A 14,539-nucleotide genomic window follows, 5' to 3' on the forward strand; every position below is an offset into this window, starting at 1 on the left:
TTTGCAGTATCCCAATTGCTAGAATGCTATTCACACAGAGAATACAGTAGCTCAGGTCAAACACAAGCTGATGTCAAACAAAATGGGCATTTCCTTAGTATTGTTTCATAAACCCCATGCTTGGGCAACTCTGGGTACTGTGGCAGAATTGGCCAGTGCACTCAAGACACCTATGATGATGATCCAAGAATATTTCTCACAACTCAAGGCTACACAAGAGGCTTGGCTCTGGCCACACAGACCAGACAGCAGTCCCAAGGGCATGCATGCCCTTGGAGGAGGACAGAGGTGCTGCCATGAGATGGCAGGTGAAGAGAAATGTGAGCTTGAAAAAGCATCAGAAGGAGCACAAAGCAACCCTCAAGTATGCCTGTGCATCCAAATGTAGATATGTTTATATGTAACTCATTGAGAATCGATTATTCATCAATCATTAGCTGGGGCTCATTTTTAAAAGAGGGTTTTATGGCGATAGTGGTTAGCAAGGTTTTTCCAGCTACTAATGGTACATGCATGTCAGTACAGGCAATTCATGACACAGCCAGGATGGACTCTAGGGCAGGGGCAAGGAGAGTTCTCCCATCCTCCAGAACCCAATGCAACCCTGTCTCTGCTGGTGGCCAGTGGTCACACGTGCAGAAGTTGGGGCTCTTCCCATCTGTCCTACATGGGACAAGAGATTTTGGCTTGTAACAAAAAGGCAGCTGGGGCAAAAATCCCCATGCCTGGGAGTCCCCTTCCCTCAGCAGCCAGAGGACACCCTCTCCCATAGAAAAGTGGCTGGGCAGCAGAGCAGGATAGCAGAGACCTGCTCCAAAGCAGGGAAGGCCTCAGCCAAACCACTGTGATGTTCAGACATTTAAATATGCCTTCAGGTTCTTCTGAACAGTACCTGACTCCAGACCCCAGAAAACCATTCCATCTTGCATCTGGGGTTGTCCTGGAGGGTGTCTCTGCTTCATGAGGAGAACAATCTGCCCACAGGACCAAGGACCTGACACTCCTCACCAACACTGATTTCATTATTTTGTGGTGACGTGGGCTCTGCCATAGCATGGAGCACCCTATTGGGTCCAACTATACTGCAGTGGGGAGGGTGTTTGGTGACACCGGGCTGCAATGTCTGACCATGTATGATGGATGCCTTTTCACGAGGGCCTCCAGTGTCCGACTTCTAATGCAACTACCTGGTAATATTTTTCCCAAGGAAGGCAGGACACAAGGTTAGGACAAGAGTAAAAGCAGGCATTTTGAACTTAAAAAAATTACTTTTATTTTAGGAACCAATAAAATTATGGCAAATATTTACAAATAATTATCTCACATAAAGGTTACATAAAACCGAATGTCCACAAGTAACAGTCACTCTCATGAAAAGACACACAGATATTGAACTACGCCAATCTTATTGCATGTTTCTTCAACTAATCTAAAAATAAAAAGTGTTGCAGTCAACCATTTAACTTAGAATAAAATCACAAATTTCAGTTTGACAAGAAAAAGAATTTAAAAAAAAAAAAAACAAACCCCTTCAAACGGCCCCTTCTTTTTGACCCATGCCTTAGAACCCCTGATCCCCAGCCCACCTCCCTTTTGGCTACCCAAAACAAAACCCAAAACAAAATCCCCAAAATAATGTTCGACGTCTTTGGCAAATTGGCACTGCTGTAATTACATTCAAATATTATAACACACAAAAGCAACACACAGCACTAAGGAAAAAACACCAAGATTTCAAGTTTGTTCTTTTCCTACTAGAAAAAAAGAATACAAAACATACACATTTTAAGAAGCATTTTTTCATCTGTTTTGCAACAGATGTTATCCCCTACTTTCAAAGGCAATTCAACAGTTATTTTTATGATTTTTTTTAAGTTATTTTTTTGTTTGTATGTATTTTTCAAGGTGAGGCGGCTTTTCTTTTTCTCCATTTCTTTCTTTTTCCTCTCTTTTTAAAGAAGTAAGGTTCAATGCAGGCATTGCAGACTTTGGTGGATACAACAGATACGTATTTCTTTGATGCTAAAAGTCCCTAATACAGAGTAGTTTGTAAGAAAAAAAGGTCGTTCTTTTTTTTTTCTTGGAAAGGAATTCCATTTGCAATGAAATGAGTTTCTATAATTTTGGAATGTATAAAGGCCACTACGAAGTGAAAAACCAGGACAAGATTTTTTTCCCACAGGAGGCTGAGCAAAGGGAAAGGCAGGTCTAAATGCCCACTGGCCATTTTTCCCACCTTATTTGAACAGGGCAGAGCCAGAGACTTTGGACACAGAGGTCTGGCTGGGTGGTGCCTGGGGCTAATGCAGGACTAGGGTCCCCCTCTCCACAACCCCCACAAGCTTCTAAGATACTCAAGTGTGTCCAAACATACAAGTGTGTAGACAGCAATCCCTACAGGCATGCCTGCCCACCCAGCAATGCTGCAGCTGTGTCCAGCTCAGTCCTTTCAGTCTGGCTCCCACCTTGGAGCTCCTGCATTCTGTGAGCCTTTCACAGGACTTGTGAGTGAGGCCACTGCTGGAGCTGACACCTATGCCAGCTGTGATGCCAAGATGAGCAATCAGGGCATCACTCTGACACGGTTTTCACTCAGTGTTTGCATGTCAAGTCTCATTAGCTCCACCAGAAAAATAACTGGTTTTGATCCTTTCAGATAATTTTGTTTCTCATGCTGTAGTAACATGTACCTGTGAGAAGAGCAGGTCTGAGGAACTACAGGGCTTTGTAGATGGCATCCCCAGCCTTGTGCTGCTACTGAGCTCTCTATCTCCAGAGCGGAGTGGCAGTGGCTGCGGCTCAGAACGTGTGCCCAGTGCCTCTGTCAGTGCAGGCTGCCTGACCTGGCCCTGCCTAACAACACCCATGTGGGACGATCAGTTGCACACTTAGTGAGACTGCAGGGAACATTAGCCAAGAGCTGTTGATCCTCTAACATTTCATCAATGAATCCAGAAGAAAAACCAGGTTTTTCCAGAGTCTGCTGGGACAGAGCCATGGGGTGGGTCAGCCTAGTGCTGTGCTACCTCATGTGCCTGTGACCTCATGCTTCCCACTGGCACATGCATGCAGAAAAAAGTGCAGTACCGGGAAGGACACTTGGTCAGAGCCATGTTGCAGCCAGTGACAGCTACACGTTGACTCTGCTACATGCCACAGCTCTTGAAGCTATGGGTACCCGCATCTGGAAATAAGCAAGACCATAACATGGCTTCCTCTCTCCTCCATACTGAAGGATATGTAAAATACATAAATTAAAGAAAAAGAAAAATAGGAATATAACCCCATTATCTTAAGACCAGCATGGCAAAGCACTTATCAACATCCAGTAGTTGCTAGGACCTGCCACAGTGAGCCCATCACAGCTCCCTCACCCACCATGCTGCTCTCTCCCACTGCGTGGCCCTCACACTACAGCACCGAGAGGGCTCAGTCACAGGCAGTCAAGGAGGGGTGACAGACTGTGAGCTCCATGTACCCTGGTGCTGTTTCTTTCCTCACCATATCTCTCCCAAGTGCCTCAAGCACCGATGTTGTCCCAACACCTGCCAGTCTAATGAGAGAACTTCTCAGACATCATGGAATGAACAAACACTCTCTGGCCCCATGACCACAGAGCCCCAAGAGTTTTTCTAATTTAACAGTGATCAAACAAAGCTTTTTATCTGTTGATCCGGTCCTGAGACATCCAGAGCTCTGCAGTCAGTAGAGGTGCCTAACAATAATATCTCCATAACTGAGCCTTCAGACACAGATGCTACACAAACTCAGTGTCCACAACATTTTTTGTCTTCTTTATAGTCACAGTCTGACAGCATTTAACTGAAGGTTTCCTCAACAAATCAGCTCATGCAATCCTGGCTCTGGCCTCCACTGATTTAGTCTTGCAGCAGCTTTGTCTCTCTCCACCTCTCAGATTTCATTTCTTAGCCTGTATCAGCAACGTATTTGATAAAATTATTGCTGGAGTGTCAAGTACTGGAAAACCCTCCATCTAACCAAGTGTATTACAGAGTTTGGTGCTGAAACTGCCTGAAGGCACTTCATGGGGTTGTTTTCCACAAGGGTTTAATAATGATTCACTGCTCTACAGGGCATCCCACCTGAGTAAAGGATTAGCAGGGCACCCAAAACCCAGCACTGGGCTGGCTCTTTCCCCTCCTTGCAGCCCCAAAGGATCATTTGCTTCCCGTCTCCACCTCACCCACTAACACCTTCCCCATGAAACAGTGAGGCCACAGAGGATAGATGGAGGCAGGCAATCCTCCATCAACCCCAGATGACCGCCTTCTACCAACAGTGCCTTTCAGAGATGGTTCCCAAGGAGGAGGATTCCCACAATGAAGACTATGGACAGAAAGTCTTCCTGAGGAAAGCAGTTTGTAAATCTCAGGTGAAATTTTCTCAAAAACAGAACGTACTGTCAAGAAGTGCCTTTTCCAGCAGCATGGTATGAATACTCCATGGTCTAACTCTTACTGGCTGTTTGTGACAGAAAGATGTCCCAGCAGATGTGAGTGAGCCATGGCTGCCACGTACTGGGAAATGGGTCAGGCACAAGTCTCTTCGCATTTGCAAGGGTGGGAGTTTTGGGTTTCCCCTCAGCAGCTGCCTGTGCACCACAGAGTTCCTGGGATGGAGGCTATCATGCCACCATGGCTGACAGGCCAAGGGCTGCCCTCAGGGAGTCCTGATGAAAGCCTTGAGGCCAGTCAGGCCTGAGCACTTTGGGTCACTTCAGCCAGTGGCATCCACACATCCATTCCATTTGGAGGAAGCACACCTGTCATGTCCTGCCTAAGTCCCCAGCCCAGATACAAGCACTTCTGGCATGACTATGCTAACATCTGCTGAAATCTCATGTTTGGTCTTCTCAATGTTATCTGAATTAATGTACGTCACACAATTCATGCTGCTGAGGAAACAAGTAAAAGTAATGTGGTTGCAGGAGAGTAGGCAGAGTGGGTGAAGGACTCACATGCCAATGAGCTGCAGTTCCCTCTCTGGGCACACAGACTTTTTTTAGCCAAGCCTGATGGTGTTCCAACAGCTGGTGTAACTCAGCACACCTCTGCTCCAGATGCAACACCAGCAGCCAACCCTTGTTTCTCATCTCTTCAGCAAAGGCACTGGACAGCTGTATCCCTTCCTGAGCTCACAGAGAAGGTGCACGTGCTCAGAGTGGAGACAATGCACACCCCTTGGCCAGGCTCTTGCATGTGGTCCCAGGGACAGAAATGCCCTTTCCAGTATTGTCCAAGGGGTGCAAGCAATCATGGGGTACTCAGATAGGTATGAACCCAAAGTAGGGCTCCAGAAGGTTCCTTTTGTTACAAACAGGTGTGTAACAATTATTAAGTGCTGAAAGATTAAAACTGGCACTCATCTCACTGATAAGTTTGTCACAAAACTTATTTCTGGGTTAGGGGCACAGTTTGAAAGACTGGCTAAAATTCCTGATGACATCTGTGAACATCACACTGAAATGTCACTGAGCTGGTGGGACCTAGATATCTCTGTGGCTGCTGAGGACTGGAACACATCTGCCCTGGAAACTTGGAAGGGATGGCTGCATTTCCATACCATGAGAAGATGCCACTGGAGTGGCAGAGGGAATTTCTCAGCAGATCAGTTGCCACTACAGATATGCAGTACAAGTGATGAGATGGGAAGGGAGGAGAGAGAATAGTGTTAACTCAGATGCCAGAGAAATGCTTGTACAGCTGGAAGCTGGTGAATACCTGCTTGAATGTTCATCCACAGGACTGCATCTCAGGTTTGACACCAGCAACCTTTCTTCTGCAGGCAAGCACCAACAGGACCCCTCAGCAGAGCCCATGCAGCTCTGGGTGGATGAGAACGGTTGGGTCGGGAGTAAGGAGGCTACAGCCAGATCTTCATCTCATCAGGACCAGGGAGCTTCTCCACTGCCCTCAGGAGGGAAGGGATGGGGTCATGCCCATCATCCTTATGTGGCTGAGTTTGTCTGTGCCTTGGTTTGGGTAGGGGGAGACTTTGGGGAGAGATCAGCAGTTCTCCTGGCTCCATGGAGAGGCAGTGATTGGTGTAGCTGCTTAGCAGGTCATTTGTAGCTGCTCTGCTCTCTTAATTTAGCCCCCCCCCCAAGGTGCACATTGAAACGTGACTATTAGTGCTTCCTATTCAAGTAGGAGGGAAGAAACATGGAATTAGCAGGGCAAAACGTCTGGACTACAGTGCTGGAATCTGCAATGCCTTCACAGAAATGTACAGACACCACGAAACAAGCACCTTCCCCTCCAGCTTGGCTTGGAAAGTGAGTGCAGCTGCCCTCATGCCTGGTACACCCCACTCAGTACATGCACTTAACAAAAATCATAACCATGGTATTTCTCTGCCTTCCTCTCAGGGTTTTCATGACTGGGATATAGCACACAATCTATAGAGATACATACAAGGTCTCAACTGTTATTTAGGAATTCCTTCCTGGATGCTGCTTAACTTGAAACCAGTGAATTTGTTCCAGTGTTTAGTATGATGACAAATGAACATAAATGAATATTAAGCAGTAAAATATCACAAAATTGCCTATGTCTTTCAGTTGCCCATGTGTTTGATACCAGCATATAGCATGATCACACACAACTGTCAAATAGGATGCTCTATATAGAAACTACATCAGCCCAAAATACAGCCACAATGAGTGTTAACCTGGTTCAAAGTTGCTTAAAGCTTACTGAGTTCTTTGAATCAGTGCACCAGTTTCAAAACACACTTTTGGATGTGTTTTGAGTTCATACTTGTACAATGTTGCTGTTTATGCTTAAGCTACTCTTACAGTAATACAAACAAGCAAATATTTACAGTGGTGTGGTTGTGTAATGTAAAATTGAGGAGACTGATTTTCTCTTTGCCACACACACAAAAAAACCCCCAAAACAAAAACAACAACAACAAAAAAAAAAACCCCAACCAAAAAAACGAAGAAGGAAAGAAAATTGCCTTGAGTCTCACAGCCTGTTTCAGTGTGCAGCAAGAGGGAGCTGTCCCAAGGGGAGCTGCTCACACCTCTTCCTTATCCCCAGATACAGCCATGGCACCCGCAGGCGATTAAAGCAGTAGCCAGCTGGCTGCAAAGAACATGAAGCTACCACGCATTTTTGACCACACAGAGCTTCAGGAGAACCACTTCCTCCTGTTTCTCTGTTTGATTCAAGACCCAACCAGATTTATGAATAGAACAATCAGTTCAGCAAATTTAAAGAGCAAAATTTCAATTATCATGTTCCTACTAGGTACTTTCTCCTTCCCTTTTGGAGTGGCTGGCATGGTGGCAGCAAGATGACTCGTCATAGTTGTCCCAGACGTGCGTGCCGTCAGTGCCGATGCCATGAGCTCCGGCGTCAGTGGCGGTCATAGGCAGCAGCAGCGGCTGGTGCAGCTGCCCCACGGGCTGTGGCGCTGTAGTAGTAGGGGGAGCCTGTGAGAGATGAGACCACTGTGAGGAAGACAAAGGTGGAAAGGTGCCAGTTTGCAGTGTTCTGACAATGGGTGTCAGAGAGCTCTCCAGCCAAAGCTTCAATAAAGGCTGGTAAATAGAATAAAAATTGCATTCGTGCATTCTGTATGCGAGGGAGGCTACCACTGCTTTGCATTGCTGCTTGCTGTTTGACACCTTCTTCCTTTCCTTCACTCAAAACATCATTTATTTCACCAAAAATAATTACTTTTCAGAATGGAAAATCAAGATATTTCAACCCCAACATACCACCATACTCTGATTTCTTTGATTTTTCTCCCTCCTTTTGAAAGGAGGAGAGAAGGTTGAATGCCAAAGCATTCAAAAGATTTCATTGAAAGCACTTGTTTACCAAGAAAAGGCCTGAAAAATATTGGTGGCAATTTTCTGTTCTGCAGGGCTAAGCACTGGTAGATAGGATGATAACCCAAGGATCGCCAGGAACCTGGACTGTTTGCTTGAATGAGGAAGAGTCTTTGATTTGTATCTAGAGAGATACCAATCTGTCCAGCCAGCATCAGTTTTAAGAAACCTTCCAAGCACACCTGCAATGAAACCAACTCTGATCCATCCTAAAAAGGGAGTTTCCTCCCTTCAAGGTGCTACCAGTTTGGTCTGCAAGTCACCAGTTTCACATGAATGGGATGTAAGGCATATCATAGTGTGGAAGAACCCCCTTGGAAGGGCACAGACACATGCATCTGAGACCACCAGGCAGGTTTGGATGAGCAACAAAGAGCCAATGTGAGGAACAGTTCCGGATTAGTCAGGGCTGCAGGGTTTGTTTTCATGAGAGGCCCTGTCTGAGAGCTGCCTTCCATCCTAAGCTTCCTGCCTTCAACACAGATGAAGCAGCAGTCTGTCAGACATGGTCAAGGGTCTTCAAAGCCCTGGATGTGACTTTTGCTGCAGATGCAGTGACTTTTGCTGCTTCAGTAAGGATCAGGAGCTGATCCCACCAGAAAAGGTGATTCCACCAGAGCTCAGTGGAGACTGTGAACACTTTAGGAAAGCATCAATGGCAGTGAAGCCAAAGGTGCATTATTAGGAGTTCACTTCCCATCCCAGACTCTAGCAAACCTTGTTCCTGCAGGTCCAGTGGTTGCCCAGGCCCTGGGCATAGCCTGAGCGTGGCAGTGCCCCAACTGTTCCACCACCATGGCCCTATACACCCTCTGGAGCTGGAAGGAGAACCCAGCTGGCATGCCAGGTGCTGTTGGTAACACGCTCTGTGCTGCGCCAAAAGCCTCTACCTCTGGGAGGCTGGAGAACCTCCTGGCATCTCCTCTTGTTGTACAGCTACAGATGAATGCTTTGTTGTTCACTCCAAAATGACCTGAGTGATTACTTGAAGGCTGCTCATTCAAAATCACAGGCACAGAGTGAGAATCACAGAGCCAGACTCTTAGGAGAAAGCTCATGGAAAGTCACTCTTAACCATTGGCAAAATGCGGGGCTACCTCACTGCTGTGGGTCCAACAGGATCAATCTGACAGGCAAGCCCAGCTGCTCCTTCTAGGCTGCTTTTGTCCAGAGTGCCACATCAGGAGATCAGCTCAGGCTTCATCACGAGCCTCCAGCTTTTCATTTCCAAGAGAGCACAAGCTGATGCATGAAAAAAACAGCACAGGCAGCATTTGCTATTGCACAGTATGTGCAATGCACTGCTCAGCACAGTCAGTCAGAGAAGAAAACTTCTTTGTCATGATCAGTGTTCTACCACAGCATGTGGTACTTTGCTGCTGCAACTCTGAGAGGTCAGAAACAGAGGACTTTGGCTACTGGAATGTGTCTTCTGCACAATGCTGTGGCAAAACAGGAGCTTGTACACAGCATGTGGGTCTGTGATGTCCTCAGTGCCATCCTTAGTGACTAAGGATGGTCCAAAATCAGGAAAACCCACTGCAAAGGGCTGGGTTTAAACAAGGTAAAGCAATCTTCAGGAGTGTGGTCCTAGCTGTCTAGAAAGATAGTTTTACCATACACAAGAATAATACAAGGGAGTGCATGAAATCACTGGCCAGGACAAGCATTTGCAAAGATGTCTGTACACAAACTCCTAGGCAGGAGCCAATCCAACCTAGGTTTACTTACTAAAAGGTAAGAAATTTTAAGCCATAGCTAATGGTGGTAAAGCAGAACCCTTCAGCAGGTCATCATTCCATTTACATTTGCACAAGTGTAGTCTTTTGTTACCTGCTGAGGGCACCACAGCGACTATCCTGGGCTGGACAGATAGCCTTCTTCCAGGTAACTGACATCAGGTTAACAAGCCCCAGCCTCAGGAACTATATTTCCCAGACAATACTGGAAAGCTTCACAAGGACAGTGAAAACCATTCTCATGGGTAGCCCAAAATTAAATGCTGTATACTTAGTATTCCAGCCAAACTCAATCCATGGAAAGCACAGAAGCCTTCCCTGGTCAAATTGGCCAGTCTTCAATGAGTAAAGGCAAAAGTTAACAGTTCACCAGACTTTGAAATGTGCATGCCATGTCTAGCTGGGGTTTTCGGGATGCCCTGTGGGGGCTGCCCTCTTGCGGGTGCCCAGTTTGATGGCCCATGTCCCCTCATGGCCAATCCAGCTGCCTGGATGTCCTTGGGGATCATTTTGCACTGCAGGGCAGGCAGTACCTTGACATAAAACAGCTCACAGGCCAGTGAAGAGCCAGGTGAACCTGCTGTCCTCACCCATCACAGCACCAGGAGGTCAGTGTGAAGCAGGCAGTGGTGGTGGTCAGCAGAGATCCCAGTCCCCACTGGCAGCAGCACTAGCACTAGCCACGGCAGCTCAGCTCAGGCAGAGGGGTGAAAAATACACAGGAGGCACCAAACAATTTCACTCTAACTCATGGAGCAGTGTGTGGGTCCCACCAGAGCTGGATGCAGTGCTTTCTGAGGTTTTGGGGTAAATGGGGTCTTCTATGGGTCAGAGCCTTTGTTTTCCCACTCTCTCTTCCTCCACTGCTGTTCTGACTCAGTGCAGCTACAAAAAGCCCAGTATTTCTCCCATGCATTCCAAAGGCCTTACATTTCTCTCAAGTTAGATTTTGCCAGTTTGCCTTTCAGCTGTGCAATCAAAGAAGCTTGTATTTAAAGTGAAAAATGAAAGCACTCACTCTTCCTGTCATCATGCCCCCATCCAGAACAGACTAGTCCATCCTTCTGTCATTTTTCCTTTCTAATTCATACTATCATCAATTTATTTCTTGACACAGTCATTTCTAGTGCCTACTTGTTCTCTAATCTTTCCACAGAATCCCACAGAGAAATTGAATCTAATCCTAATTGAGAGGCTCCTAGCCCTGCCCTTGCATGATGCCATGCCAGCACTGGCAGACACGGCACCGCAGCCAAACCCTCCCAAGCAGTGCACAGGGACCACATCTGCGTGTGTGCGGGGACACTGCATTAAACAGAACCCACAGTGAGCAGGACTGAGCCAAAAGCTACAAGCCAGCACAAAACTAATTTTTCTTCATTAGACAGTGTTGCTGTTATCTGCCCTTAGCATGCACATGTTGAGCTGATCCTATGCTTATGTGCACCAGTATGTGCCGACAGTAACAGCCCAAGACATGCACGTTTGCCTCCCGTGCGCCCATGCATGTGCCTCCGTGTGCATCCCTGCCCTGTGCTGCTTGCAGGTCTTTTGCAGGACAATGTGGTGAAAAAAGAAAGGAAAAAGATGTTCCTTCCCTCATCTCTTTGTCTGCCTTTGAGATGGAGACACCTACTTCAGCCACTAAGCCACACCACACAAGTGGTCAGGGTTTATGTCCTCTTCCCAGCACATTCCTCCAGGAACTTGGGGCCTGTCCTCACTCTTTCTGCAGCCGAGGTGGAACTGAGTTATCCCCCACAGCCAAGTCTGTCATGTCTCTGACACCGAGAGAGGTGTGGGTGCCACCAGGGCTGATGCAGGATGCAAGAGTATGAAGATGCTGCAAAGCTGCAGCAGATAACTGACTTCTTCAGTCCCTGCTTCTGTTGACCATTCCGGAGGACCATGGCTGGATTGTCTGCTCTTCCCCAAGAGCCGTGGGGCACAGCATTTGAGACTGCCCCAGATAGGAGGGAGCACAGTCCCCTGTCTGCACTGGTTTCAGGACAGCTGGAGCAGAAGAGGCATGGTGCCTGGTGCAGAGAAGTGAGGAGCACCGAACCAAGGGCAGAGCAGACAGTGGGGTAATGGTGAGTAGCTGGTGCTTTGCTGAGGCCAGACAGCCAATTCCCAGTGTCTACATGCCATGAATATGGTTCTGCCTTCCCCTGAAGACATCACCTCACACCCCTCCCTGCTGCTCCACACATACAGGACAGAGACTGGGGACTAAAAACCAAAGCTTTCTCACCATTCTTATCTCTCTCTCTTTACTCTCCCCCACATATAATTTTTCAATCCAAGTATCCTTTCCTCCAGCCACTTGCAAATCATGGCATCTCTCCTTTTAGCTCCTCTTTCACAGGTCTCAGCCTTATGTGATTGCTGTGCTGCAATTCTTCCTTGCCAGTACAGGGAATTAATTGAATGTAGGCGCTGCTAAGTGCTTACAGTATTACACTTGCATCTTAGTGAAAGGAGCAGGACTTTGTAAAACAAACTGTGTCAGGCAATGTACCAGTCCTGATTAATTTTGTCAAGGCTTCTGCTCTGAGCCTGATACTGCCAGAGCTTGTTCTCAGGAGAGAATTACTAAATGCGCTCACGTATACTCCTGAGAGGAGTGGAAGCATCCTGGATATAGTTCAAATTAACCTATTCTCCACTGCGTGTGCCCAGGCTCATCACACAGCACCTTCTGGGTGTGCAGGGAGACTTGGGGCAGGTTTTAAAGTTTCTGCCACAGACTCCTGCTTGACCTAAACTACCAGTGGGATTAGCAGGCACTAGGGAGAAGGGATTGCAGGATCAGGCTTCCAGTGACAAAGGCAGAGCTGTGGATAAGAGGGATCTCTGCAAGGCATAACAGACATCTCTCCCATAGACTGTAGCTGATTGCAAACACATTCTTGATCAGATCATACCACTTTACTTGGACCTACCATTGGTCAGACAAGGGGACTCCCTCTCCAGGAAACTCCAGTCCCCCCCAGTTCTGTGACCAGACTGAACTGAAATGGTAAGTTCATCTTTAGGACTTGCTGCAGAATAAAAATTCCCATTTCTTTTTTTTTTTTTTTTTTTAATGCTGAAACAAAGTATAATGAAGAGGACAAAAATAAGGAAGCCAATATTCTATATTTTAACATTTTCCAACAGAAAAAAAAGAAGAAAAATAATCACCATTGACATTATAGCATGAAACACTTCAATCTCAAGAAAGCTGAAGTTTCTGAAAAAATATGATCGTCTCTGATTCTTTTTACCCTTGCCTCATTTAAACACACGTTCACAGCATGCTGCTGAGTAAATATTGCTGAAGAAATCCTCACTAGCCTGAAAACGAGCTTTGCTGTGAGGAGCATGTTATACCCACAACTGCTCATATGTTGAAGATGAGTCAGAATTTGCCCCCAAAATGCATGATCCAAAAAGGAAATGAGAAAAAGAGGATAAATGCAGAAAAAAGGGAATGGCACAGGTAAAAGGTTCTGGCAGCAAGTGGTTGTCTCATGATCAGCCTCTGCTTTAAAGTCTTTTGCTGACCCAGACCTACCCATCTCCAGCATCCTCAGGGCATCACAGGGACCTACCTTGCCCAGCACCCTGGACAGCATGCTTAGAGCTAGTACAGGCCCATAACCTCAAATAAAGAGCTGAGCAGGCCATGGGTGCAACCTGCTGCTGACAGAATCAAAGGGCCACTGCCCATCCCTGTGTGGTGGCACAGAGCTCAGGAATGGCTTTGGAATGGCTCCGGATAGTGTGCACACCCTTCTCATGGAGGTGGATACCCATAGGCAGGATAAACAGTAAACAGCCCAGGAGCCTCTCCAAAAGCCCTGTCTTCATGCAGAAGGGCAGGGTAAGGGCTAGGTTGTCATTTATTTTCAGTATCATGCCAGTTTCTTTAACAGTTTAGCAGGAAAATTTTAAAAGTCACACAAAATCTGGCTTCCCAGGCCTATCCATGATGCAGAGTATTGCTGAAGCATCTCTCCTGATTCAAAAGGAGTTGCAGAATGAGAAATGAAGAAAGCATGGTGTGTGCTCTCGCCTCTGGCAAAAGCATCTTCCCCATGCTGCTCAACCAAAAATCTGCCAGCGCCTCTGGCTGTGGCCATGGAAACAGTGGGTTTGAACATGGGGACTCCCCTGGCTTTGTGCAGCTATGCCCATCCATATTAGCTGAAGATCTGTCTGTTGATTTATGATGGAAGCACTAACAAACCCTTAAATGTGGCACAGCAAATAGCAGCATTATACCAGCACCATGGCATGAGAAGCAGAGGCTGTCTATTGCTCCCAAAGGATTTGTTTAAGGACAAGAACCATGATGAATACAGCCTGGGTGGCTCAATTATATGGGGACTCAATTACTTAAAACAAAGAAACTGGATGAAAAAAGTACGACAAAAATTCAAAATTATTTCGCTGCTGGAGGTCACATATAACAGCCCTGTCATCCATAAATCTGGAAATCTCTAAGGCATGCTACTCCTGTGTTGAGAGATGACAATTAATTGGTATTTTACTTACCTCATCCATGCAAATTATGCAGGGAAAAATTCTAATTACTGCATGCTACATGTATATAAGGTCAAAGTGGGCCAGCTTTTGACAGGGGTGTAAAATGGATTATGTTTATCCTTCACATGAGGGCCATGATCCTGCAGGAGTTACAGGGCTTCTGTCTCCCATTGCTCATAGGGACCATGCTGGCATCAGTGAGGCTGCACCAGTGGTCTCTTGCTGAGGAGAGATGGAGTGGGCATACACACAACTGGGGAGCAAACACAACACTAGATCAGGAATAAATGCAAAGCACATGCACGCACAAGCAGCAATGGCATGGGAAGCAGTGCAGCTTACAACTGGCTGTAAGCAAACTGGCACCACAAGTTTTGTCTGAACAGGACCCCTTACCCTCAAAGAA

The 14,539-nt window shown here is 46.6% G+C and overlaps 1 protein-coding gene across 5 annotated transcripts in view; it reads right to left on the minus strand.

Moving 5' to 3' along the window:
* Window positions 1–2,176: 2,176 nt before the first annotated feature.
* PAX5 (paired box 5) overlaps window positions 2,177–14,539 on the minus strand; it is a 137,747-nt gene continuing 125,384 nt past the window's right edge. For 4 of the 5 annotated variants that reach the window (XM_032096910.1, XM_032096907.1, XM_032096908.1 and 1 more), the window contains one exon: window positions 2,177–7,459. In XM_032096910.1, coding sequence (XP_031952801.1) covers window positions 7,383–7,459 — 77 coding nt within the window. In that variant the 3' untranslated portion in view covers window positions 2,177–7,382. The other variant, XM_032096909.1, reaches the window with a different exon arrangement.

This window comes from Corvus moneduloides, chromosome Z (assembly GCF_009650955.1).
Source record: "Corvus moneduloides isolate bCorMon1 chromosome Z, bCorMon1.pri, whole genome shotgun sequence".
Lineage (NCBI taxonomy): Eukaryota > Metazoa > Chordata > Aves > Passeriformes > Corvidae > Corvus > Corvus moneduloides.